Source organism: Mobula birostris, chromosome 4 (assembly GCF_030028105.1).
Source record: "Mobula birostris isolate sMobBir1 chromosome 4, sMobBir1.hap1, whole genome shotgun sequence".
In the NCBI taxonomy this organism is placed as follows: Eukaryota; Metazoa; Chordata; class Chondrichthyes; order Myliobatiformes; family Myliobatidae; genus Mobula; species Mobula birostris.
The window spans coordinates 105464726-105490471 of record NC_092373.1 but is presented as its reverse complement, the minus strand read 5'-3'; the positions used below and the strand labels follow the sequence as shown (position 1 = coordinate 105490471).

General features: G+C 43.4%; 2 protein-coding genes across 4 annotated transcripts in view; both read right to left on the bottom strand.

Annotated features, from left to right (window-relative positions):
• Window positions 1–14588, bottom strand: part of LOC140196519 (toll-like receptor 2) — a 138265-nt gene extending 123677 nt beyond the window's left edge. Inside the window, exon 1 of the mRNA XM_072255856.1 lies at window positions 14550–14588. The gene's annotated coding sequence lies outside the window, so the exon portion shown is untranslated. The remainder of the gene's footprint in view (window positions 1–14549) is intronic.
• mnd1 (meiotic nuclear divisions 1 homolog (S. cerevisiae)) overlaps window positions 14529–25746 on the bottom strand; it is a 77896-nt gene continuing 66678 nt past the window's right edge. For all 3 annotated transcript variants that reach the window (XM_072255861.1, XM_072255862.1, XM_072255864.1), the window contains exons 7-8: window positions 14822–14866; window positions 14529–14714 (exon numbers count right to left, since the gene is read on the bottom strand). In XM_072255861.1, the coding sequence (XP_072111962.1) occupies window positions 14608–14714; window positions 14822–14866 (152 nt within the window). In that variant the 3' untranslated portion in view covers window positions 14529–14607. The remainder of the gene's footprint in view (window positions 14715–14821; window positions 14867–25746) is intronic.

Below are 25746 nucleotides of genomic sequence, written 5' to 3'. Positions count from 1 at the left end.
AAACTATACTGGAGAAGAGGTTTTGGATGTGCGGGGGAGGTGGGGGGGTGAAGAGGGAACCAAGGAAATGGCTGACAAACTGAATACGTATTTTGCATGCATCAGTCTTCACTGTGGAAACACTAGCAGTGTGCTGCAAGTCCAAAAGTGTCAGGAGTCAGAATGTGTGAAGTTACCATTACCAGGGAGAAGGTTCTTGGGAAACCAAAAGGTCTGAAGGTAGTCACTTGGACCAGATGGACAACACCCCAGCATTCTGAAAGGGGTGTCTGAAGAGATTATGGAAGCATTTGTACTCATCTTCCAAGAATCAATTGATTCTGGAATGATTCAGGAAGACTGGAAAATTGCAACTCTTCAAGAAGGGAGAGAGGCAGAAGGAAGAAAAGTATAGGCCAGTTAGTCTGACCTCAATGGTTGGGAAGATTTTGGAGTCGATTGTTAAGGATGTGAATTTGGGGTACTTGGAGGCAAGTGATAAAACATGCTGTGGTCAGCATAGTTTCGTCAAGTGAAAGTCTTGCCTGACAAATTCGTTGGAATTCTTTGAAGAAATAACAAGCAGAATAGACAAAGGAGAATTGGTGGATACTGTGTACTTGGATTTTCAGAAGGCCTTTGACAAGGTGCCTTACATGAGGCTGCTTAACAAGTTAAGAACCCATGGTTTTACATGAAAGATACTAGCATGGATAAAGCAGTGGCTGAGGCAAAGGTGAGAATAAAGGGGGCCTTTTCTGGTTGGCTGCTGGTGACCAGTGGTGTTCCACAGGTGTCTGTGTTTGGGATCGGTTGTTTTTATGTTATATGTCAGTGACTTAAATGGCAGAAATGATAGCTTTGTGGCAAAATTTGTGGAGGATACGAAGATAGGTGGAGGGGCAGGTAGTTTTGAGCTAGTAGAGAGGCTACAGAAGGACAGACAGATTAGTAGAATGGGCAAATGGCAGTTGGACTACAGTGTCAGGAAGTGTACGGTTATGAACTTTAGTAGAAGAAATAAAAGGTTTGACTATTTTGTAGATGGAGAGAAAATACAAAAATCTGAGGCACAAAGGGACTTGGGAATCCTTGTGCAGGATTCTCTAAAGGTTAAATTGTAGGTTGAGTCAGAGGTGAGGAAGGCAAATATGATGTTAGCATCCATTTCAAGAGGACTAGAACATAAAAGCAAAGATGTAATGGTGAGGCTTTATAAAACACTGGTGAGTATTGTGAGCTGTTTTGGGCTCCTTATCTAAGAAAGGATGTGCTGACATTGGAATGGGCTCAAAGGAGGTTCAAGAAAATGACTATGGAATGAAGGAATTGTCATATGAAGAGCGCATAATAGCTTTGGGCCTCTACTCACTGTGATTCAGAAGAATGGGGAAGAGGAAATCTCACTGAAACCTATCGAATGTTGAAAGGCCTTGAAAGAGTTGATCTGCAAAGGGCACAGTTTTAAGGTGCTTGGAAGTAGGTACAGAGGGGATGTCAGGGTTAAGTTTTTTTATGCAGAGAGTGGCGAGTGTGTGAAATGGGCTGGCGGCGGTGGTGGAGGCGTAGACGATAGAATCCTGGATAGGTACGTGGAGCTTAGAAAAATAGAGGGCTATGGGTAACCCTAGGTAATTTCAAAGTAAGTACATGTTTGGCACAGCATTGTGGGCCAAAGAGCCTGTACTATGCTGCAGTTTTTCTATGTTTCTATGATGTTTCCTTTGGTGGTGGAGTTCAGGATCAGAGGACACAGCTACAGAATAGACGGGCATCTTTTATATACTGTAACACCCTGGGAAAGGTTGCACTGCTAATGTAATGGTTTTTCTGTAGCAGGAGTGTTTGGGTTATGGCTAGAGATAACAGGGGCGTTGGAATGTGAGCCGCCCAATGATGGGAGTGTTTTTTTTCTTGTTTTGTGCCTGAGAACGAGGTGATCTGGGTCTTTTGTTCGGCGAGAGATGAAGAGAGAAGACGCCAGAAAGGAGAGATTATAGAACGCAGGACAGAATGAACTTGGAGTGGGGCCGGGAGTCGACGAAGCCCAGGGAAATCATGGAGGACCAATGGAAGGGAAACCGTGAGCTCCAACATGCACATTAGACTGTTTCGTTAAAATGGGTCCTTTTCTTTTTGTTTTCTTGACTAACATCAAATTAAGAATTAGAAAGCTAAATCGCTTAATTGCATATGGTGTAAAGTTTGTTATTTCGTGGTACTGATTTGTGATGGGGGAACAGGTCACACAGCATCCACACAAACAAGAGGTTTTGCACTTCAGATTTCACAACTTTGGCGGGGTCAGAGACTGTCTTCCCTAGATTAACGCCTCTGGCCGAACCTGAGGGTTATAATTGTGGGGGTATCATTCTGCGATTGATTCCGTTGGATGCTGTGTGATTGCCCTGAACACTGAACCAGCGGGTTGCATGTTTAGGTCTGTGCTAGTGTGCGAGCTGCAGGGGTTCAGAGGTGATGTGCATCCACAGGGTTACTGGTAAAGAATGCGTGCATGTTGAGTGGGGTAGCAATTTGTACTCCTGATGAATTGTTAATTCAACTTTTAAGGACTGTTAAGCTGTAGGTAAAGTTACAATTGTGGGGCGCAGATTTGATAAAATGGTGGGCAAAGACTTTGTTTTAGTTCAGACTAGTGCTGATGTAACGGCAGAAGAACTGCCTGGTACTATTGGGGCCCCAGGAGAGGGGGTGCCGTGGACTGTCCATACTTTCCGGGAAGAGGAGAGTGTAGGGGAGCGGGCCAAATCGCAGGAAGAGTCTCCCGAAGCCGGGGGCGAAGACTTCAAAGACAAAGTTCTCTCATTTCTGTTTAGCGAGGGGAAGGAATGGTCTGATTTGGAATGTCTAATGAGTCTGAGGATGCTGAGGATGTTCTTCGAGTCTGTGGTGGCCAGTGCAATCATGTTTGCTGTTATGTGCTGGGGCAGCAGGCTGAGGGTAGCAGACACCAACAGGATCAATAAACTCATTCGTAAGGCCAGTGATGTTGTGGGCATGGAACTGGACTCTCTGACAGTGGTGTCTGAAAAAAGGATGCTGTCCAAGTTACATGCCATCTTGGACAATGTCTCCCATCCACGACATACTGTACTGGTTGGGCACAGGAGTACATTCAGCCAGAGACTCATTCCACCGAGATGCAACACAGAGTGTCATAGGAAGTCATTCCTGCCTGTGGCCATCAAACTTTACAACTCTTCCCTTGGAGGGTCAGACACCCTGAGCCAATAGGCTGGTCCTGGACTTATTTCCTGGCATAATTTACATATTACTATTTAATTATTTATGGTGCAACTGTAACGAAAACCAATTTCCCCCGGGATCAATAAAGTATGACTATGACTATGTCCCCATCCCCCAGTGAAGAGTGAGAATTCTAAGTTGATATCCACTCTTAGCTCTCAGCGAATAAACGGATAAATGCCCAGGTTCAAAGTCCCAGCTATGGTAGGCTCCCCCTGTTCTCAGGATTGAAGCTCACCCCTAAAGGGGAAGAGGAGTATGAGACTTGGGCGAAGCAGACCTCAGTTGTTAGATGAGTGGCAGTGCTCTAATGATGTGAAACAACAGCGATTGGTTGAAAGTTTGAGTGGGCAGACTGCTGACATAGTGAGAGCCATAAAGGCACAGAACACCCTTGCCACTTCTGCAGCCTACATTCAAGCACTAGAGGAGTATGAACAACAGGAAACCCCTTGAAGAGTGAGCACTCCCCCCCGCCCCCCGCCGGGTACCTAACCAGAGAGAGTCTTTGGGAAAACTTAAGAGAGACCCAGTGAGGAGATGGCCTGGCATATCGGGGGGGGGGGGGGGGGGGTGAAGAAACACATTCCCAACAATATATCAAGGAACGCCATAAAGCAAAAAACCATATTCCTGCAGGCTTAGTGGGGCCAAGCTCCAGCATATCACTGAAGTTAGAGGGTATTATTCTAGAGCCATATTTGACACAAGGTCACAGGTCACTTTGCTGTACCGTTCATTTTGCAACCAGTATTTGACGCATTTACCATTGACGCCATTCAGTGCACCAGAGATCTGGGGTCTTAGTGCGGGTGATTATCCATATGATGGTTTTTCGTCAGTGAAGCTAGAGTGGCTGAGGCCCTTGATACATTAGCGCTAGTTTGTCTGGACCCCATTGAGAAGGGCGGCATTTCAATTCTTGTGGAGACCAACACTCCTGCTGTGAGGAGGCTCAATGGGGCCTGCAAGGAGAAAGCTGGAGAACTTTCTGAGAACATTGTCCGGTGTTTAAAGCTGCTTTCAAGCAATTGGGCCAGATAACAAGTTTAGACGAGGAACTGTGTGGTTCACCCAGTCCAACCCAACCCAATCGTGTTACGGCCCAGGGAAGTAGCGAGAGTAATGGGAAACCCCAAATTTCCTGGAATGCCTGAGGGCGAGGCCCTCTTGGTGGATGCTCCAGAAGACCACTAAGAGGAGTCGGGAGTGCCCGCTGGGGTACTGGTGAGGCCTGAAATGCAGAAGCCCTCGGTTACCCAGGCGAATCCAAAGGCAGCGATTGTCAGGAACACTACGAAGAGGAAGGTCACCTTCAAGCAGGGGATGCTCCTGGCACATCTTTTCCCAGTGACGGTAATGTCTAGTGTCCCTGTGAGACAACCCGGGGAGAAACTATTGGAAAAAGGGGGAAAATTAACTGCTGAGTCATTCAACTTTGGGGACTCCCCAGTACCTGCGTGTTGGAAGAGGAGGTTGGTAGAGAAGATGTTGAAACTGGAAGGTGTCTTTTCCACTGACGAGCTTGATGTGGGTTGTTCCAAGAGCACTCGTCACACTATCCTGGTGAAACCAGAGGATGGGAACGGGCCTGTCAAGATTCTCCATCGGAACCACCTTCTGCCTCTGGAACAAGAGGTTCGGGTTGACCCAGAGCCCAGCCGGGAGCCTACACCTAGTAAGAGGACTCTGCAGCAACACGGGGTGACTGAAGGACCAACAGCAGCAGATTAGACCTCTGAATGGGATACTGATTTGGGGTTGAGGAAATGGGGGTCTGGTATATGCTGCCTTTTGCTAATTCCCCACCGATTGCGGAAGAAATTCCCAACCCTTCTCATGCTGAGGCAGGTGAAATGGAGGGGGGGGGGCGCTATCTGTGGGCAGCCTGGGTTTCAGCGGGACCTTGTAAGGGATGAAGCAGGGCTCAGCCAAGGGACCGAGGCATCCGAGTTACAGGAGGGCAGGAGTGATAGACTGGGGAGGCCTCGCCAGGTAAACCAGAAGTATCCCAAGTAATTTCAGAACCTGAAGAAGTAGATGAAGGGGTACAGAGATCTCAAAGAATCAGGAGACCACCAGATAGGCTGGCCTATGTAGCACAAGGGGAACAGAGTGTGGCCCCTACCGCTTTGGGGAGCTATGTTTTACACCTGGGTTGGTTTTGTGCTTTGCAGGAAGGGTTGGCAAATTAACTCAACGTCATGAGGACATGACTAAATTTGGTGAGAGGAGAGTGTAACACCCTGGGAAAGGTTGCACTGCTAATGTAATGGTTTTTCTGTAGCAGCAGTGCTTGGGTTATGGCTAGAGATAACACAGGGGCTTTGGAATGTGAGGCGCCCAATGAAGGGAGTGTTTTTTTTTCTTGTTTTGTTCCGGAGAACGAGGTGATTTGGGTCTTTTGATTGGTGAGAGATGAAGAGAGAAAACGCCAGAAAGGAGAGATCGTAGACAACAGGACGGAGTGGACTTGAAGTGGGGCCGGGAGTCGATGAAGCCCAGGGAAATCAATGGAGGATCAATGGAAGGGAAACCGTGAGCTCCAACTTGTGCACATTAGACTGTTTCGTTAAAATGGGCCCTTTCTATTTCTTTTCTTTACTAATCCTTTAGTCAAATTAAGAATTATAAAGCTAAATCATTTAATTGCATATGGTGTACTGTCTGTTATTTCATGGTATTGATTTTTGATGGTGTAACCAATTATACAGCATCCACACAAACAAGATGTATTGCAACGTTCTCTGATCCTATGTTACTTCTTTCTAAAGATGTAATTCTATCTCTTACCAACAGAGCCACACTACCACCTATGCCTTCCTTCCTGGCCTTTCGACACAAAATATATCCTTTGATGTTAAGCTCCCAACTATGGCCTTCTTTCAGCCACAACTCAGTGATGCCCACAATGTCATACCAACCAATCTCTAATTGCGCCATGAGTTTGTCCACCTTATTCCAAATGCTAGTGTATTTAAATACAGCACCTTCAGTCCTGCATTTGTCGCCCTTTGCAATTTTGCCTCTGTGGTACAATTTAACTCTTTGCTCTGTCTGCATTTGTACCCAATCATTGGCTTGTCCTTCCTTACATTCATGTTACATCCATCAACTATTTGTAAACCTGCTGGCATATCCTCAACTCTATCACACTGGTTCCTATTCCCCTGCCATATTAACTTAAACCATTCTTATAAGACATAGGAGCAGAATTAGGTGATTCAACCCATCAGGGAAGCCCATGTTTTGTGACAGATAGAGCAAAAGTGCTCGATAATGTGGTTGCCAATCTGCGTTGGGTTTTACTGATGGAGAGGGGAAGATGGCATAGGGGCAGGAGTAGCACCTGTCCCGCTTGCAGAGGTAAGTGTCAGGAAGATCAGTGGAGAGGGAGTTGTGGACAAGGGAGTCACATGGAATGTGATCCCTATGGAAATTGGAAAGTGGAGGAGTGGGAAAGAAAAATCTGTTTAATGGTAGCATTCTGTTGAAGATGGCAGAGGCTTGTTTGGTGGTAGGTAAAGACAAGAGGTGAGAGGCAGATGTCTGGGAAATGGTGGAAATGTGGGTGAGCAACATCGATGGTTAAAGAAGACAAACACTTTTCTTTGAAGGAAGACATCTCAGATGTTCTGGAATGTACGCTGCAATCTGAGAACAGGTGTGGCAGAGGCAGAGGAGGCAAGAGAATGGAATAGCATTCCATAACCAGTGGGCACTGGTTTATGATGAGAAGGGACAAATTTGAATGCAATTTAAGGGGCAGGTTTTTCACACTGGTAGCTAAATGAAACAAGCTTCTAGAAGAGGGGGTGGTGGCAGACACAATTAAAATGTACAGGTATTTGAATAGGAAGAGCCTAGAGGAATAGTGGGTGGTATGATCGGGTACCACAGTTGCCATTTGCAAGGAAGGTCAAAAAGGCAAGTGTCTGTGCCATGAAATTCACAATGGTCTTCATATGGAGAACTTCCTCTCTGTCATGTAACAGTTGTATCCCCACTTGGGGATTGACCATAACACAGTTTGATGTCTAATGGCACAGCTTCCAATGTAGCATAAATGGCTTTCCCTGGCTGGCATCTAGATGTATTTGTGCTCCATTTCTGCCACTTTGTCAATGCCCAAAAACAAGAGAAAGTCTGCAGATGCTGGAAATCCGAACAACAGACACAAAATGCTGGAGGAACTCAGCAGGCCAGGCAACATCTATGGAAAAAAGTAGTCCCTTCCTACCTACATCTGTGATACCTCACATGCTCTGGATCTTTTCAAGGATTTCAAGTTCCCTGGCTCTCATCATTTTATTTTTACTATGGATTTCCAGCCCCTATATAGAACATAGAACAGTACAGCACAGTACAGGCCCTTCTGCCCACAATGTTGTGCCGACCCTTAAACCCTGCCTCCCACCTTAAATTCCTCCATATACCTGTCTAGTAGTCTCTTAAATTTCAGTAGTGTATCTGCCACTGCCTCAGGCAGTGCATTCCACGCACCAACCACTCTCTGAGAAAAATGCCTTCCTCTAATATCCCCCTTGAACTTCCCACCCCTTACCTTAAAGCCATGTCCTCTTGTATTGAGCAGTGGTGCCCTGGGGAAGAAGCGCTGGCTGTCTACTCTATCTATTCCTCTTAATATCTTGTATACATATACCTCCATCCCACACCAGGAAGGCCTCAAAGCTCTCCAATTTTTTCTGGACACCACACCGAACTAGTTCCCCTCCACCACTACTCTCCTCTACCGAGCCGAACTTGTCCTCACCCTAAATAATTTCTCCTTTGGTTCCTCCCATTTCCTTCAAACAAAAGGGGTAGCCATAGGCACTCACATAGGTCCCAGCTACGCTTGCCTGTTTCTTGGCTATGTGGAATAGTCTGTACTCCAAGCCTACACTGGTGATCGTCCTGCACTTTTCCTACTCTACGACGACTACATTGGTGCTGCTTCCTGCACTCGTGCTGAACTCGTCGACTTCATCCACTTTGCCTCCAAGTTCCACCCAGCCCTCAAATTCACCTGGTCCATTTCTGACACTTCCCTTCCCTTTCTCAATCTCTCTGTCTCTATCTCCGGGGATTGCTTATCCACCAATATCTTTTACAAACCCACGGCCTTTCACAGCTACCTTGATTAGAATTCATCTCACCCTGCTACTTGTAAAAATGCCATTCCCTTTTCTCTATTCCTTCGTCTCTGCCGCATCTGCTCTCAAGATGAGGCTTATCATTCTAGAATGAAGGAGGTGCCCTAGATTCACCCCTCCTTCACCATTTCGCATCCCCCTTTCCCTCTCTCACCTTATCTCCTTGTCCGTCCACCACCTCCCTCTGGTGCTTCTGCCCCCTTTTTCTTTCTTCCATGGTTTTCTGTCTCTTTCATCAATCAACTCCCAGCTCTTTACTTCATTCCTCCCCCTCCCAGTTTCAACTATCACCTGGTGTTTCTCTCTCCCCTCCCCACCTTTTCAATCTACTCCTCAGCTTTTTTTCTCCAGACCTGCCAAAGGGTCTTGGCCCAAAACATCAGCTGTATTTTTTTCCATAGACGCTGTGTGGCCTGCTGCGTTTCTCCGGCATTTTGTGTGTGTTACTCTGTCAATGCCCTTACTTTTACATATCAGTATCTGAGTACAGAACTGTTCCAGCTTGGATCAAAGTTAAAGCTGAATCTTCAATGAGCTGGTTGAAATTACTCTACAAGGCCGTGAGAAGTCACCACCCTTTTATCAGCAAACACCTTGCAGGGGTTTTAGACAGGCAAGTACACTTGGAAGACAGGGACAGACGGACTGCATTTATTATTGATTTAATATATGAACCTAGATGGGAATTTGCATTTTCTAAGGAGAAAAAGAACAACGTGACAGCTAATAATAGATATCTGGTAGGGAAACTGAAACTCGGTGTGTGGGGAAGTGTGGTTGAGACTACTGGTACAACTAGATCAGAGACTGACAAAATGGACTGCCAACTTCACAGTTTCCCTTCCAGTTCCTCTTCTTCCGCCTCTTGTTTCACTTCCTCCTAATCATCTCTGCTTCTGGCCTGCAGCTGTTTAGTGGTGAGAATAATTCCCCTCATGATAATCTACTTGTAAGGCATCCAACATTACAAATCTTAATATCTGATCAGCAGACATCCTTCAGGCAGAAGATGTGATACTAAAAGCTTTTTCACACAGTAGATTACTGACAACTTATTATGACAAAATAATTGTTTCTTGATACATTCAGTGGACAGCTCTTGCTGGAAATCTCATCATCATTACTTTAAGATTAGCTGATCCAGCTCCATCTACCCTTTCTTCATTCCTACAAACACACTCAATTTCCAGAAGTTGCAAATCCGTTAACAACTTGTATACTCCAGGAAAAGCAATCCCAGCCCACCCAATGTCTTGGCATAACTAATGCCCTCCAATCCAACAACATTCTGGTGAATCTCCTCTGCCCATTCTTCATCATAATCACATCCTTCCCATAGAGTGGTGACCAGAACTGCACATATTATTCAAAGTGAGGCCTAGGCAGTGCTTTGTGAAGTTGCAACTTTCACATTCTTTCATTTGCTTTATGAAAGCAAACATATGCCTTTATCCTCTTGTAATTGACATTTTAAGAAAGCTATGGACCCGAACTCCCACATCTTTTTGTTCATTGACAGTGCATTACCATTTACTGTCCATGTCATATCTCTATGTAACTTCTCAAAAAGTACCACCTTGTAGTTACTGGGATTAAATTTCATCTGCCAATTGTCTGTCCAACTTTCTAACTGATCTGCATTCTGCTATAGCCTGACAACTTTCCTTAGAATCTACAACACCACCAACTTTTGTGTCCTGCCAACGTACCAACCATTCCTTCTACAAACATCAAAATTTTTAACATGTTAGTATATACAATCCAGCATCATTTCCTGCGGTACATCACTCGGTACAAACCTCCAATAACAAAAACAACCTTCCACACTTCCCTCTGCCTCTTCCCATCAACTCAGTTTTGGCTCCAATTATCCAATTAGCTAGATCGCCATGTGTCTTAACCTTTTAGACCAACATCCCATGTGGGAACCTTGGTAGCACAAAAAAGGCTAACAAATAAATGGAACATCTCTAAGTAGAATTTACTACCACGACAGGACTTGACAAGGATCAAGGATGCATGACGTGTGTTCAAGATAACTGGGGAGCACTGTGGGTTTATCAAAATGTGCTTGTGATGAAAATCATGAGTCAAGAAAAGTCAAAGATAGGTAAGGGAATGTGAAAGCAAGCAGAAATTCATAACAATATTTTTTTGAATGTTGGCTGTAGCACTAATATAGATATCATTGTACTGGAAGAGGTAAGAGAGCACTTTTCATACATCCCATAGAGACCCTTGCAGGCTCCCATAGAACACAAAGCTGCACAGCACTGGACAGGCCATTTGGCCCATGGTGTTGTGCTGATCTTGATGCAAATTTATACAAAGTCTCCTCCTGTATATCACCCATGTCCCCCCATATTCACATCTATCCTCCTCCTGTGTATCACCCATATCCCTCCATATTCATACCTATCCTCCACCTGTGTATCACCCATATCCCTCCATACTCACGTCTATCCTCATGTGTATCACCCATATCCCTCCATATTCACACCTATCCTCCACCTGTGTATTACCTATATCCCTCCATACTTACATGTCTATCCTCATGTGTATCATCCATATCCCTCCATATTCACACCTATCCTCCACCTGTGTATTACCCATATCCCTCCATATTCACATGTCTATCCTCCTGTGTATCACCCATATCCCTCCATACTCACATCTATCCTCCTGTAATCACCCATATCCCCCCATATTCACGACTATCCTCCTCCTGCGTATCACACATACCCCTCCATATCCACATCTAACCTCCTCCTGTGTTTCACCCATATCCCTCCATACTCACATGTGTATCCTTATGTGTATCACCGATATCCCTCCATATTCACACCTATCCTCCTCCTGTGTATCACCCATATCCCTCCATATCCACGTCTATCCTCCTGTGTATCACCCATATCCCTCCATATTCACATGTCTATCCTCCCATATCCCTCCATTCCCCTCATATTCACGTGTCTGTCTAAAAGCCTCTTACACACCACTAAACTGCCTTTCATTACTACCCCGGTAACATATTCAAAGCACTACCACTCTGTGCAAAATACCTGCCCCTTTATTCATCTTTAAACATTCCCCTTCTAATCTTAAGAGCATGCCTCTGCTGCTTGTCATTGCTATACCAGGAACTTACCTGACCACTTACCCAATCTACAGAATAATTTAAGAAGCCGTATCAGGTAACTCTACCAATATCTGGCCGAATAATTGGTGTAAGGGGCAAAGGTTTCAAATTATTAGATAACTGAGCTCTGAACTGACCTGAGAAAAAGACTGACTAAATTGGAACTCAAGGTGTAGGGATAGGCCGGGTAATTATAGACCACTGAGCCTTACGTCTGTGGTGGGAAAGCTGCTGGAAAAGATTCTTAGAGATAGGATCTATGGGCATTTAGAGAATTATGGTCTGATCAGGGACAGTCAGCATGGCTTTGTGAAGGGCAGATCATGTCTAACAAGCCTGATGGAGTTCTTTGAGGAAGTGACCAGGCATATAGATGAGGGTAGTGCAGTGGATGTGATCTATATGGATTTTAGTAAGGCATTTGACAAGGCTTATTCAGAAAGTCAGAAGGCATGGGATCCAGGGAAGTTTGGCCAGGTGGATTCAGAATTGGCTTGCCTGCAGAAGGCAGAGGGTCATGGTGGAGGGAGTACATTCAGATTGGAGGGTTGTGACTAGTGGTGTCCCACAAGGATCTGTTCTGGGACCTCTACTTTTCGTGATTTTTATTAACGACCTGGATGTGGGGGTAGACGGGTGGGTTGGCAAGTTTGCAGACGACACAAAGGTTGGTGGTGTGGTGGATAGTGTAGAGGTTTGTCGAAGATTGCAGAGAGACATTGATAGGATGCAGAAGCGGGCTGAGAAGTGGCAGATGGAATTCAACCCGGAGAAGTGTGAGGTGGTACACTTTGGAAGGACAAACTCCAAGGCAGAGTATAAAGTTAATGGCAGGATACTTGGTAGTATGGAGGAGCACAGGGATCTGGGGGTACATGTCCACAGATCCCTGAAAGTTGCCTCACAGGTAGATAGGGTAGTTAAGAAAGCTTATGGGGTGTTAGCTTTCATAAGTCGAGGGATAGAGTTTAAGAGTCACGATGTAATGATGCAGCTCTATAAAATTCTGGTTAGGCCACACTTGGGGTACTGTGTCCAGTTCTGGTCGCCTCACTATAGGAAGGATGTGGAAGCATTGGAAAGAGTACAGAGGAGATTTACCAGGATGTTGCCTGGTTTAGAGAGTATGCATTATGATCAGAGATTAAGAGAGCTAGGGCTTTACTCTTTGGAGAGAACGAGGATGAGAGGAGACATGATAGAGGTGTACAAGATAAGAGAAATAGATAGAGTGGATAGCCAGCGCCTCTTCCCCAGGGCACAACTGCTCAATACAAGAGGACATGGATTTAAAGTAAGGGGTGGGAAGTTCAAGGCAGATAATAGAGGAAAGTTTTTTTACTCAGAGAGTGGTTGGTGTGTGGAATGCACTGCCTGAGTCAGTGGTGGAGGCAGATACACTAGTGAAGTTTAGGAGGCTACTGGACAGGTATATGGAGGAATTTAAGGTGGGGGGTTATATGGGAGGCAGGGTTTGAGGGTCGGCACAACATTGTGGGCCGAAGGGCCTTAACGTGCTATACTATTCCATGTTCTATGTTCTATAATTCTATCTCCTTTACAATAGCATTGGAGAGAGATAGGAACAGACAAGTTAGAAAAGCGCTTAATTGGAGTAAGGGGAATTATGAGGCTATCAGGCAGGAAACTGGAAGCTTAAATTGGAAACAGATGTTCTCAGGGAAAAGTATAGAAGAAATGTGGCAAATATTCAGGGGATATTTGTGTGGAGTTCTGCATGGGTACATTCCAATGAGACAGAGAAGTTATGGTAGGGTACAGGAACCATGGTGTACAAAGGCTGTAATAAATCTAGTCAAGAAGAAAAGAAAAGCTTTGAAAATGTTCAGAGAGCTAGGTAATGTTAGAGATCTAGAAGATTATGCTAGTAGGAAGGAGCTCAAGAAGGAAATTAGGAGAACCAGAAGGGGCCATGAGAAGGCCTTGGTGGGCAGGATTAAGGAAAACCCCAAGGCATTCTACAAGTATGTGAAGAGCAAGAGGATAAGACGTGAAAGAATAGGACCTATCAAGTGTGACAGTGGGAAAGTATGCATGGAACCAGAGGAAATAGCAGAGGTACTTAATGAATACTTTACTTCAGTATTCATTATGGAAAAGGATCTTGGTGATTGTAGTGATGACTTGCAGCAAACTGAAAAGCTTGAGCATGTAGATATTAAGAAAGAGGATGTGCTGGAGCTTTTGGAAAGCTTCAAGTTGGATAAGTCACCGGGACCATATGAGATGTACCCCAGGCTACTGTGGGAGGCGAGGGAAGAGATTGCTGAGCCTCTGGCGATAATCTTTGCATCATCAGTGGGGACGGGGGAGGTTCCAGAGGATTGGAGGGTTGTGGATGTTTTTCCTTTATTCAAGAAAGGGAGTAGAGGTAGCCCAGGAAATTATATACCAGTGAGTCTTACCCCAGTGGTTGGCAAATTGATGGAGAAGATCCTGAGAGGCAGGGTTTATGAATATTTGGAGAGGTATAATATGATTAGGAATAGTCAGCATGGCTTTGTCAAGGGCAGGTCGTGCCTTACGAGTCTGATTGAATTTTCTGAGGATGCGACTTTTGTGTAACTCAAATACAATTCGCCCAAATAAAAGGCCTCAAATTGCAAGTACAACCTGAGCTGTTTTTTCTCTAAACGATTTAGTAGGTAGATCTTGCCTTTCACTGAGGTCGAGGTAGGGGATCTTGGGCTTAAAAAGGTTGGTGACCACTACTCTAGAAAAAGTTTATCAGGAGGCTTAATGAACGTTGTTACATTATTTTAAATTGTTCTCTAATTTACATGAAAGAGATTTTACAATTGCTAATAAGCTGCCATGAATGTACCATTTATAACAAGAGATAATCAAACCATCCACAAAAGGAAAACAAAACCTAGTAATGTTAAAAAGTTGATCTTTAGCATTTGGAACATGGCTCTGGGCTAATTGTCTCCAAAGTCTAGAAGTCCACAACCTCTTATGATAATATTAAGCAGTTTTATTATTACCACAACAGCTGATACAAACTCAAACCAGGAACAAACTGATTGGTGCAACTTGAAATCATCAGTCAACATAATCAAAATCTTCTGGAATTCCAAAAGTCTTATCAATTTGATTCTGCTGAAATCCAAATTTTTTCTTAGCCCAAGATTTTATGGTAAAGATATTATCTAAAAGAGTAAATAAAAAATACAAGTATCATTAAAGATTAGCTAATTTTCTAATAAGATATTTACAAATAGGTAATAAACATTATTACAGATCTTTTGTAACATACCTGTCCATCTATTGGCGGCAACCTTTGCAATTTTGTTCAATTGCCCTATAAAAATATGAGGAAAAATCATTCTGAATTATTACAAAACTTTGACTATACAAGTTAATTCTAACTTGGGAACAATATCAAAGTGGAGTGCCAATAATATCAAAGAGGATATCAAAAGTTTTTTTTTCAGATATATGAAGAGTAAAAGAAAGGCGAGAGTATATATTGGACGGCTGGAAAATTACGCAGGAGAGGTAGAAATGACGAATGAACTTAATAAGTATTCTGCAACAGTCCACTATGGAAGACATTAGCAGTGTGCCAGAAATTTGAGAGATTGTCAGGAGGCAGAAGTGAGTGTCGTTGCTATTACTAAAGAGTTGACACTTGGGAAACTGAAAGGTCTGAAGATAGACAAGTCACCTGGACCAGCTGGACTACATCCTAGTGTTCTGAAAGAAGTAGCTGAAGAGATGGTGGGGATACTAGTAATGATCTTTGAAGAATCACTAAATTTTGAAATGGTTCCAGAGGCCTGGGAAATCGCAATTGTCACTCACTGTTTAAGAAGGGAGAGAGGCAGAAGAATGGAAATTTTAGACCAGTTAGCCTGACCTCAGTATTTAGAAAAATGTTGGATTCCATTATTAGATGAGGTTTTGGGGCACCTAGAGGTGCACAATAAAATAGGCCTAAGTCAGCATTGTTTCATTAAGGGGAAATCTTCCCTTACAAATGAACTCTTTGAGGAAATAACATGCAAGATGGACAAAGGAGAGTCAGTGGATGTTGTTTACTTAGATTTTCAGAAGGCGTTTGACAAGGTGTCACACATGAGGCTGTTTAACAAAATAACAGGAAAAAATAATAGCATGGACAGAGGATTGGCTGACTGGCAGGAGGTAAAGAGTCGGAATAAAGGGGGCATATTCTAGTTGGCTACTGGTGTCTAGTGCTGTTCTGCAGGAGTATGTATTGTGCCAACTTTTTTCCCCACATTATACATTGCTGGAAATTGCTGATTTTTTAAAATAATACTTTTTATAAGATTTGCACTTTTTAACAAACTCATGTATTTTTCACACTATGTGGTGGTTCATCCCCACTCACTGGCAAAAAGCGGTATAACAGCTAAACCAACGGTTTATCACCTTTTTCATTTTTCATTGACCACATACTAGCACATTACTCATGTAATGTTATTGTTTTAATTATGTAGCATACCAGCTAGTTTATTCCTATCTAAGGAATTTCTTATCTATAACAGTGATGGATTTTTCAGAGGCTCCACCTTTCTTTTTGTCTTTGCTGTTCATCTACCTCTTATCATAATTCTCAGCTCTTTATTTAGTTTTATGTGTATTTGTATGTTTGTTTGTACCTTAAAATAAACTGAAATCTTAGAAACAAGACTGCTCATCATTCCTGACTCCTGGAAGAACCCCAAGCTTTAGAAAGTACACAAAGATCCAACAATTTGGCAGCCAAAATGAGGTGATTACTTGAAAAAAAAATGGACTAAAGTAGGAAGTTTTAATCATGCAGTTGGGAGGCAAGACATTCCTATGTTCCTCAATTGTCTGAAAATAAATATCTTCAGTACATTGTTTAAAGGGAGTTAAGAGTGAGTGGAGTCTACATTTTAGTTGTGGCAATTTTTTTTGCAGTTGTACAATCAATGTGGGGGCGGTATTTGTTATCGGAAACCCAGAGTCTGATATTATAGTCTCAACAGAGTATGCGAATTGTTGGGTAAGAGGTCTGCAAAAGTTTCAAGATATCGGACGGATGTTTGCTTGGTTGTGACCTGATATTATAATCACAAGATTTCTGACCTCTAAAAGTCAAGAGTATTCCTTAAGATTGAAACTAATACAATGGCCAAAGTTTTGAAACAGTCCGGTGAGACACTTGAATTCCCAGCTGAAGGAAAAGTTAACTGAGATCTTAAGTAATGTATATAAACTTGATATCGTTGGTAAAGAAATATGGAAGAGATGTGCTATTAAGGCTAAGTCTAGCGCTGGCTTATAGATGATGTTGAACCGATAAGTCACAAGATCAAAAAGATGTGGTTGAGAACTTAAAAACAATTCGGACACAAGCAACGGAGCTGCAAAGGTGTGAGTGTATTGATTTGCAAGTCCAGATACATACTTTAAAATACAAATGCACTGATTTAGAATATCAATTGGATAAAAAAGAAAAAATCCATAACATACTAAAAGAGCAGTGTGAGAAAAAAATAAATCAACAAAAAACTGATTACTGCATTAAAGGAATGGGTGAAAAGGCAGCATGCAAAGTAGTCAAGAGCTCTGTTCAGAATATACATATATATATATAAAGGATTCGCAACATGCTTTCAGAGTTGTTCATGACTTTGGAAATTTATGGAGACAAGAGTGTTTCTTATTGCCTTGGGAACTCCAATCAAGAATGGCGAACTATTTCAACAACTCTTGAAAGTCATGCGACTACACCAGAAGTGCAATATTAAATGTAAAGGTCACTCTAAAAATGAGCACAATGGAAAGCCATGGAAATACATTTGCAACAAAAACAGCAGCAAGAGAAGAAATAAATAGAATCGAAGAAGTGGAAGAAGACCCGATAACTGAAACCAAGTTAAACACTGTGTCAAAGGACTGGGACAGATTGTGATAACGAGTAAAGTAGTGGCAGATGGAATATAGTATATTGATGTGTATGGTCATGCACTTTGGTAGAAGGAATAAATGGGGAGAAAATTTAAAAATTAGAATTGCAAAGAGACTTGAGAGTCCTTTTGCAAGTTTCCCTGAAGATTAACGAAGGTTGAGCCAGCGGTAAAGAAAACATATGCAACATTATATGCAATTTTGAGAGGACTAGAATCTAAGAGTAAGGATGTGATGCTGTGGCTTTATAAGCAATTAAGACACATGGCAGAGTATTGTGAGCAGTTTTGGGCCCATTAGAAAAGATGTGCTAGCATTGAAAAGGGTCCAGAGTAGGACCATGAGCAAGACTCCGTAAACAAAAAGGTTTGAGGCATGGTTGCTGGCTCTGGGCCTGTACTCACTGGAGTTTAGAAGAATGAGAAAAAATCTCATTGAAACCTATTGAATATTGAAAGGCCTAGAGTGAATGTGAAGAGGATGTTTACTATAGTGGGTGAGTCTAAGACCAGAGGGCATATCCTCATAACAGAGGGACATCCATTTAGAACAGAGATGAGAAGGAATTTATTTTGTCAGAGGGTAGTGAATCTGTCGAATTCATTGCTACGGACAGCTGTGCAAGCTAAGTCATTGAGTATATTTAAGCAGTCCTTAGTTAGTCAAGACATCAAAGATTATGGGGAGAAGGCAGGACAATGGGGTTGAGAGGGAGAATAAATCATTTAGCAATGGCACAGTCCTACTCCCTAACACTCACGGACCTTTAGGCACACTGCTAGTGTCTTCCACAGTGAAGTCTGATGCAAAGTACTCATTATGTTCATCTGCCACTTCTTTGTCTCCCATTACTACGTCACCAGTACCATTTTCCTGTGGTCCAATATCAATTCTCACCTCCCTTTTACTTGCTACATAACTGAAAAAACTTTCTGTATCCTGCTTTATATTATTGGCTAGTTTGCCCTCATATTTCATCTTTTCCCTTCTTATAGCTTTATTTAAGTTGCCTTTTGTTGGATTTTAAAAGCTTGCCAATCATCCAACTTCCCACTCACTTTTGCTACCTTACACGTTCTTTCAGTGGCTTTTATGCAGTCGTCAACTTACTTTCTTTCTTTTTAAATCTTTTTATTAAATTAGTACACACAGGATAAAACATATAGCAACCAATACATTGTTACGATATAGATATACAAGAAATACTAATACAAAAAAAACAACGAAAACAACATAGGTTAGTTAAAAAAATAACAAGGTAATATAATTGTATACTAGTTTTCCATATAACGGTAGAGAAAAAAAACCCAGAAGGAAAAAAATAAACCCCCCAAAAAACTACCATGCCACTATGCTACAAAGCAAAGCAATGGGCTAGCTAGGTAAATAGTAAACATAACCAGATTAAACAAACACGTCCTCAAACCCGATCTCCATTAACAGCAGATAAAATCCACGAAGGGAGTATATATATGATCAGAGAGAAAAAAAAATTACATTAAATGAAAATATTGAATAAAACATCTCCAGGTCTGTTAAAATTTAACTGAAGTATCATAAAGATTACTTCTGATTTTTTCCAAATTTAGACAGAATCGTTTGAGAGAACCAGAAAAACGTAGTTGGGGCATCAACTTCCTTTCTCAGCCACGGTTGCCTACCCCTGCCATTTGAGAACTTCTTCCTCTGTGGGACCTATCAATCCTGCACCTTGTGAACTACTCCCAGAAACTACGGCCATCTCTGCTCTGCGGTCATCCCCACCAGAATCCTCCTCCAATCCACCTGGGCAAGCTCCTCTCTCATGCCTCTGTAATTCCCTTTATTCCATTGTGATACAGATACATGTGACTTATGCTTCTTGCTCTCCAATTGCAGTATGAACTCGATCATATTATACTTTATACTTTATTGTCACCAAACAATTGATACTAGAACGTACAATCATCATAGCAATATTTGATTCTGTGCTTCCCACTCCCTGGATTACAAATATTAAATACTAAAAATATTAAAAATAGTAAAAATTAGTAAATATTAAACATTTAAATTATAAATCATAGAGAATAGAAAAATGGAAAGTAAGGTAGTGCAAAAAAACCGAGAGGCAGGTCCGGATATTTTGAAGGTACGGCCCAGATCTGGGTCAGGATCCTTTCGGCAGTCTTATCACAGTTGGAAAGAAGCTGTTCCCAAATCTGGCTGTATGAGTCTTCAAGCTCCTGAGCCTTCTCCCGGAGGGAAGAGGGACGGAAAGTGTGTTGGCTGGGTGGGTCGTGTCCTTGATTATCCTGGCAGCACTGCTTCGACAGCGTGCGGTGTAAAGTGAGTCCAAGGACGGAAGATTGGTTTGTGTGATGTGCTGTGCCGTGTTCACGATCTTCTGCAGCTTCTTTCGGTCTTGGACAGGACAACTTCCACATCAGGTTGTGATGCACGCTAGAAGAATGCTTAGTACGGTTCATCTATAAAAATTAGTGAGGGTTTTAGGGGACAGGCCAAATTTCTTTAGTTTTCTCAGGAAGTAAAGGCGCTAGTGGGCCTTCTTGGCAGTGAACTCTGCTTGGTTGGACCAAGTCAGGTCATTTGTGATATTGACCCGGAGGAACTTAAAGCTTTTGACTTGTTCCACTTGCGCACCACTGATGTAAATTAGGCCGTGCGGTCTGCTACTCCTTCTGAAGTCAACAACAAACTCCTTCGTCTTGCTGACGTTGAGGGATAGGTTATTGTCTTCGCACCATGCCACCAGGTTTTTAATTTCCTCTCTGTACTCAAACTCATCATTACCTGAGATACAGCCTACAATTGTTGTGTCATCAGCAAACTTACATATTGAATTCAATGGAAACTTGGCTACACAATCATGGGTGTACAGTGAGTACAGCAGAGGGCTGAGTTCACAGCCTTGTGGGGCACCGGTGCTCAGAGTGATTGTAGAGGAGAGCTTGTCCCCTATTTTTACAGCCTGGGTCCTGTCTGTGAGGAAGTTGAAGATCCAGCTGCAGATCTGAGTGCTAAGGCCCAGGTTCCGGAGCTTAGGAATCAGTTTGTTTGGAATGATGGTATTAAAGGCAGAGCTGTAGTCAATGAAAAGGAGCCTTACGTATGTGTCTTTATTCTCCAGGTGTTCTAAGGAGGAACGTAGGGCCAGAGAGATGGCATCTGCCGTTGACCTGTTGCTCCGGTAGGCGAACTGCAAAGCGTCCAGCTTGATGTCAGAGCCACAGGTCGATAGTCATTCAGGCATGCCACCTTGCTCTTCTTCGGCACTGGGATTATCGTTGCCTTCTTAAAACACAAGGGGATCTTAGACTGAAGCAAGGAGCAGTTGAAGATGTCAGCAAACACTCCTGCTAGCTCACTTGCACAGGCCCAGAGAACCCGTCCTGGGACGCCATCTGGGCCCGTCACCTTCCTTGGATTTATCTTCAGGAAGGCCCTTCTAACGTCCTCCTCGGTGACGATGAATCTCGATGCCACCAGGTCCAGTTCATCCAGAGGGAGAGGGATGCTCCCCTTCTGTTCGAATCTTGCGTAGAATACGTTAAGTTCATCAGGAAGAGAAGTGCCACAGTTATTGATATTCCCAGCCTTTTCTTTGCGCCCAGTGATCTCATTTAGACCCTGCCATAGTCTACTGGCATCCCTCTGGTTAGCCTGGGCTTCCAACTTGGCTCGATATGATCACAGCCTCTTAAAGCTTCCTTTACCTTAAACTCGGTTACAAGATCTGGGTTATTATACTGCACCCAATCTAAGGTAGCTTTTACCCAAGTAGGCTCAAGCACAAGCTGCTCTAAAAAGTCATCTCGTAGGCTTTCAACAAATTCCATCTCTTGCGATCCAACACCAACCTGATCTTCCTAATCCCACTGCATACTGAAGTCCCCTATTATAATTGTGTCATTACCCTTATTACATGCCTTTTCCAGCTCCCTTTGCAATCTCAATCTCACATCTTGGCTGCTATTCGGAGGCCTATAAATGATTCCCGTAATTTTTTTTTTACCATTGCAATTTCTTAACTCCACCCACAAAGATTCAACATTCTCCGACCCTATGTCACCTCTTCCTAAAGATGTAATTTCATCTCTTACCAACAGAGTCACACCACCAGCTATGCCTTCCTGTCTGTCGTTTTATATATCTGAAAAAAAACCTTTGGTATCCTCTTTTATATTATTGGCTGGCTTACCTTCATACATCTTTTTCTCCATATTGCTTTTGGTCTGTAAAAGCTTCACAATCTTATAATATTTTGCTACATTTTATGCCCCCTCTTTTGCTTTATTGCTGTCTTCGACTTTCCTTATCAACCACAGTTGCCTCATCCTCCCTTTAGAATGCTTCTTTGGGATGAACTGATTGTCTACATCTCAATTACTCCCAGAAACTCCAGCCATTGCTGCTCTGCCACCATCTCTGCTGGAGTCACCTTCTAAGCAACTTTGACCAGCTCCTCTCTCATGCCTCTGTAGCTCCCTTTATTCCACTGCTTCTTCCCCCTCAAACTACGGAGTGAATTCTATTATTTCACAATCACTGTCTCCTAATGGTTCTTTTACCTTAAGCTCCCTAAAGAAGTCTGGTTCCTACTTCCGGGGCACCTAGGCGTGACTCGAGTAGCAGCAGTACTCTCAATGGATACGATTAAATATTCCCGTTTCAGCCTGTTACAGCTAAAAAGCACAACTGCTTCCAAGGTCAGTACAGTCAACAAAGATGTCTTAATGTGCTTAAACGAAGTATTGCTGCGTAAAACCAACGGAAACAACAGTCTGCGGTCGGAAGGGCCCACGGAGAAAGCATGAGTGGAGTTCAGGATTGCAAGTGAGTTTAAGGAAACGGGGTTGTAAATTCCCTATACCAATGATCTTGCTGGTGAACGTGCAGTCTCTGGTGAATAAAATCGATGATCTTAGAGCCAGGGTGCTGTATCAGAGGTACATTAGGACCATGCGTATCCTTTGTTTCATGCAATCCTGGTTAACCCCTTCCATACCAGATGCAGCGATTCAGATCGACAGGTTTACTATACACCATCAGGATAGATCTATAGAGTCTTTCAAAAGCAGAGGTGAAAGCGTATGCCTCATGATCAACTCTTCTTGGTGCACGAATATATCACTGCTGTCCCAATTCTGCTCACCAGATCTGGAATATCTAGCAGGAAAGTGTCGTCCTTTTTACTTACCACGGGAATGCTCTGGGGTCATTCTGGGAGTAGTTTACATTCCACCTCAGGCCAATGTCAAGCAGACTTTAGATGATCTGAGCAATGGGATCAACATGCACGAAACAGTGCACCCTAACGCCTTCACCATCGTTTTGGGAGATTTTAACAAGGCCAGTCTGAAAAAAATCACTAAGCAATTACCATCAACAGATCACTTGCAATACCAGAGGAAACAACACACTGGTCCATTACACCACCATCAAGAATGCCCACCGTGCTATTCCACACCCTCACTTTGGGAAGTCTGATCACGTGGCTGTACTTCTACTCCGAGTATAGGCAGAGACTGAAGACTGCAGCACCAGTAGAGAGGACCAAGAAGGTTTGGACAAGGGAAGCACAGGAGCGCCTATAGGATTGCTTTGAATCGGTGGACTAGACTGCATTCAGGGATTCATCTTTGAATCTGGATGAGTATGCTGCAGTTATTACTGACTTCATTAAAACCTGTGTGCCTACAAAGACTTATTGTACATTCCCAAACCAAAAGCTGTGGATGAACCAGGAGGTACGTCGTCTGCTGAAGGCTAGATCTGTGGCATTCAAATCCAGCAAACCAGGCCTGTACCAGAAAACCAGGTATGATTTGCAGAGGGCTATTTCAAGGGCAGAATGAGGTCAGAGGCAGTATCAGATGCACGGCAACTCTGGCAGGGACTGCAAGACATTACTTCCTACAAAGCGAAACCCAATACAGGTGTCCCCCGCTTTTCCAACGTCCGCTTTACGAAATCTCGCTGTTACGTAAACCCTACATTAGTTACCTGTTTTCGCTAACAGAAGGTGTTTTCACTGTTACGAAAAAAGCAGCGCGCAATAAAAGGCAGCGCGTGCCCCGAGCAGCCAAGCTCCTCCCCCAGAACTGCATTCTAGCCGGCATTGCTTAAACAACTGCTGCCTATGAGCAGCAATTAGCAAGATGAGTTCTAAGGTATCAGAAAAGCCTAAAGAGCTCATAAGGGTGTTACACTTAGCGTAAAACTAGACATAATTAAGCGTTTCGATCATGGTGAACGAAGTAGGGACAAAGTGAGTTTGGCTTGTGGAAGTTGATGAAGATGATGTTGAAGAGGTTTTGGCATCCCATGACCAAGAACTGATAGATGAAGAGCTGATGCAATTGGAAGAGGAAAGGATAATAATCGAAACCAAATGCAGTAGCGAACTGACCAAAAGTGAAGTCGTCCAGGAACTGAATGTGTAGCAACTGCATGAGATGATAGAAAAATGCGCGAGGCTAAGTAGTCAAGCATACTGTCGTTTTTCAAGCCTTCCACATCAGCCACAGCAGACGACGAACCTCGACCTTCGACATCGAGGCAGGCAGACATACAAGATGACCTGCCTGCCCTGATGGAAACAGGCGACAATGAGATGACACCCCAGTGTCCCACCACCCCAACCCCTGGGCCGCGGACCGATACATTGCAGCGGTAGCCGGGACGCACCCAGCACATCTTTAAGAAAAAAGCCGAAATAAGCAAGCTAATTAATTAGGTGCCGCCCGGCACGTAATTGTCGGCCCAGATCAGAGGTGACACAATCAGCAATCGCCTCTGATCTGGGCTGACAACTAGGTGCCAGGTGGCACCTAATTAATTAGCTTTTTTATTTCGGATTTTTTCTTAAAGATGTCCTGGGTGCGTTCTGGCTACCGCTGCATTCTCCGCGGATCGGTATCAGTTCGCTGCCCGGAGGTTAGGGACCACTGCACCACCCCAACCTCCAATGACTCACCCTAACACACCATCATCAGTGTGCTCGGTGCTGACTTCTCGATTCCGGTAAGTGATACTACACTGTACATACATTATTTCTACTTTATATAGGCTGTGTATTTTTATGTGTTACTTGGTATGATTTGGCAGCTTCATAGCTGAAAGGTTACTGGAGAGAGTGTTTCTGCTGAAAGTGCCTGCGTGAGATTTTCGCTACAGAGAACAGCTCAGTAATGATTGTAGAGAAGTATTTCTACTTTATATAGGCTGTGTATTTATCATATCATTCCTGCTTTTACTATATGTTACTGTTATTTTAGGTTTAATGTGTTATTTAGCATGATCTGGTAGGTTATTTTTTGGGTCTGCGAACGCTCACAAATTTTTCCCATATAAATAAATGGTAATTGCTTCTTCGCTTTATAACATTCTGGCTTACGAACCGTTTCATAGGAACACTCTACCTTCGGATGGCGGGGGAAACCTGTAGTATGAATGGCATCGATGCTTCACTACCTTCTATGCACGCTTTGAAAGGGAGAACACAACTACAGCTGTGAAGATCCCTGCTGCACCTGATGACCCTGTGATCTCTGTCTCAGAGGCCGACGTCAGACTATCTTTAAAGAGAGTGAACACTCGCAAGGCAGAAGGTCCCAATGGATTACCTGGAAGCAATTATACCAGTGCCAAAAAAGAATAATGTGGGTGGCCTTAACGATTATCACCCGGTAGCACTCACATCGACAGTGATGAAATGCTTTGAGAAGCTGGTTATGACTAGACTGAACTCTTGCCTCAGCAAGGACCAGGGCCTACTGCAAATTGCCTATCGTCACAATAGGTCAATGGCAGATGCAATCTCCATGGCTCTTCACACGGCTTTAGATCACCTAGACAACACAAACACCTACGCCAGGATGCTGTTCATCGATTATAGCTCAGCATTTAATACCATCTTTCCACAATCCTGATTGAGAAGTTGCAGAACCTGGGCCTCTGTACCTCCCTCTGTAATTGGATCCTTGACTTCCTAACCGGAAGATCACAGTCTGTGCAGATTGGTGATAACATATCCTCTTCACTGACGATCAACATTGGCACACCTCAGGGGTGTGTGCTTAGCCGACTGCTCTACTCTCTGTATACACATGACTGTGTGGCTAGGCATAGCTCAAATACCATCTACAAATTTGCTGACAATACAACCATTGTTGGTAGAATCTCAGGTGGTGACGAGAGGACGTACAGGAGTGAGATATGCCAACTAGTGGAATGGTACCACAGCAACAACCTGGCACTCAACATTAGTAAGACAAA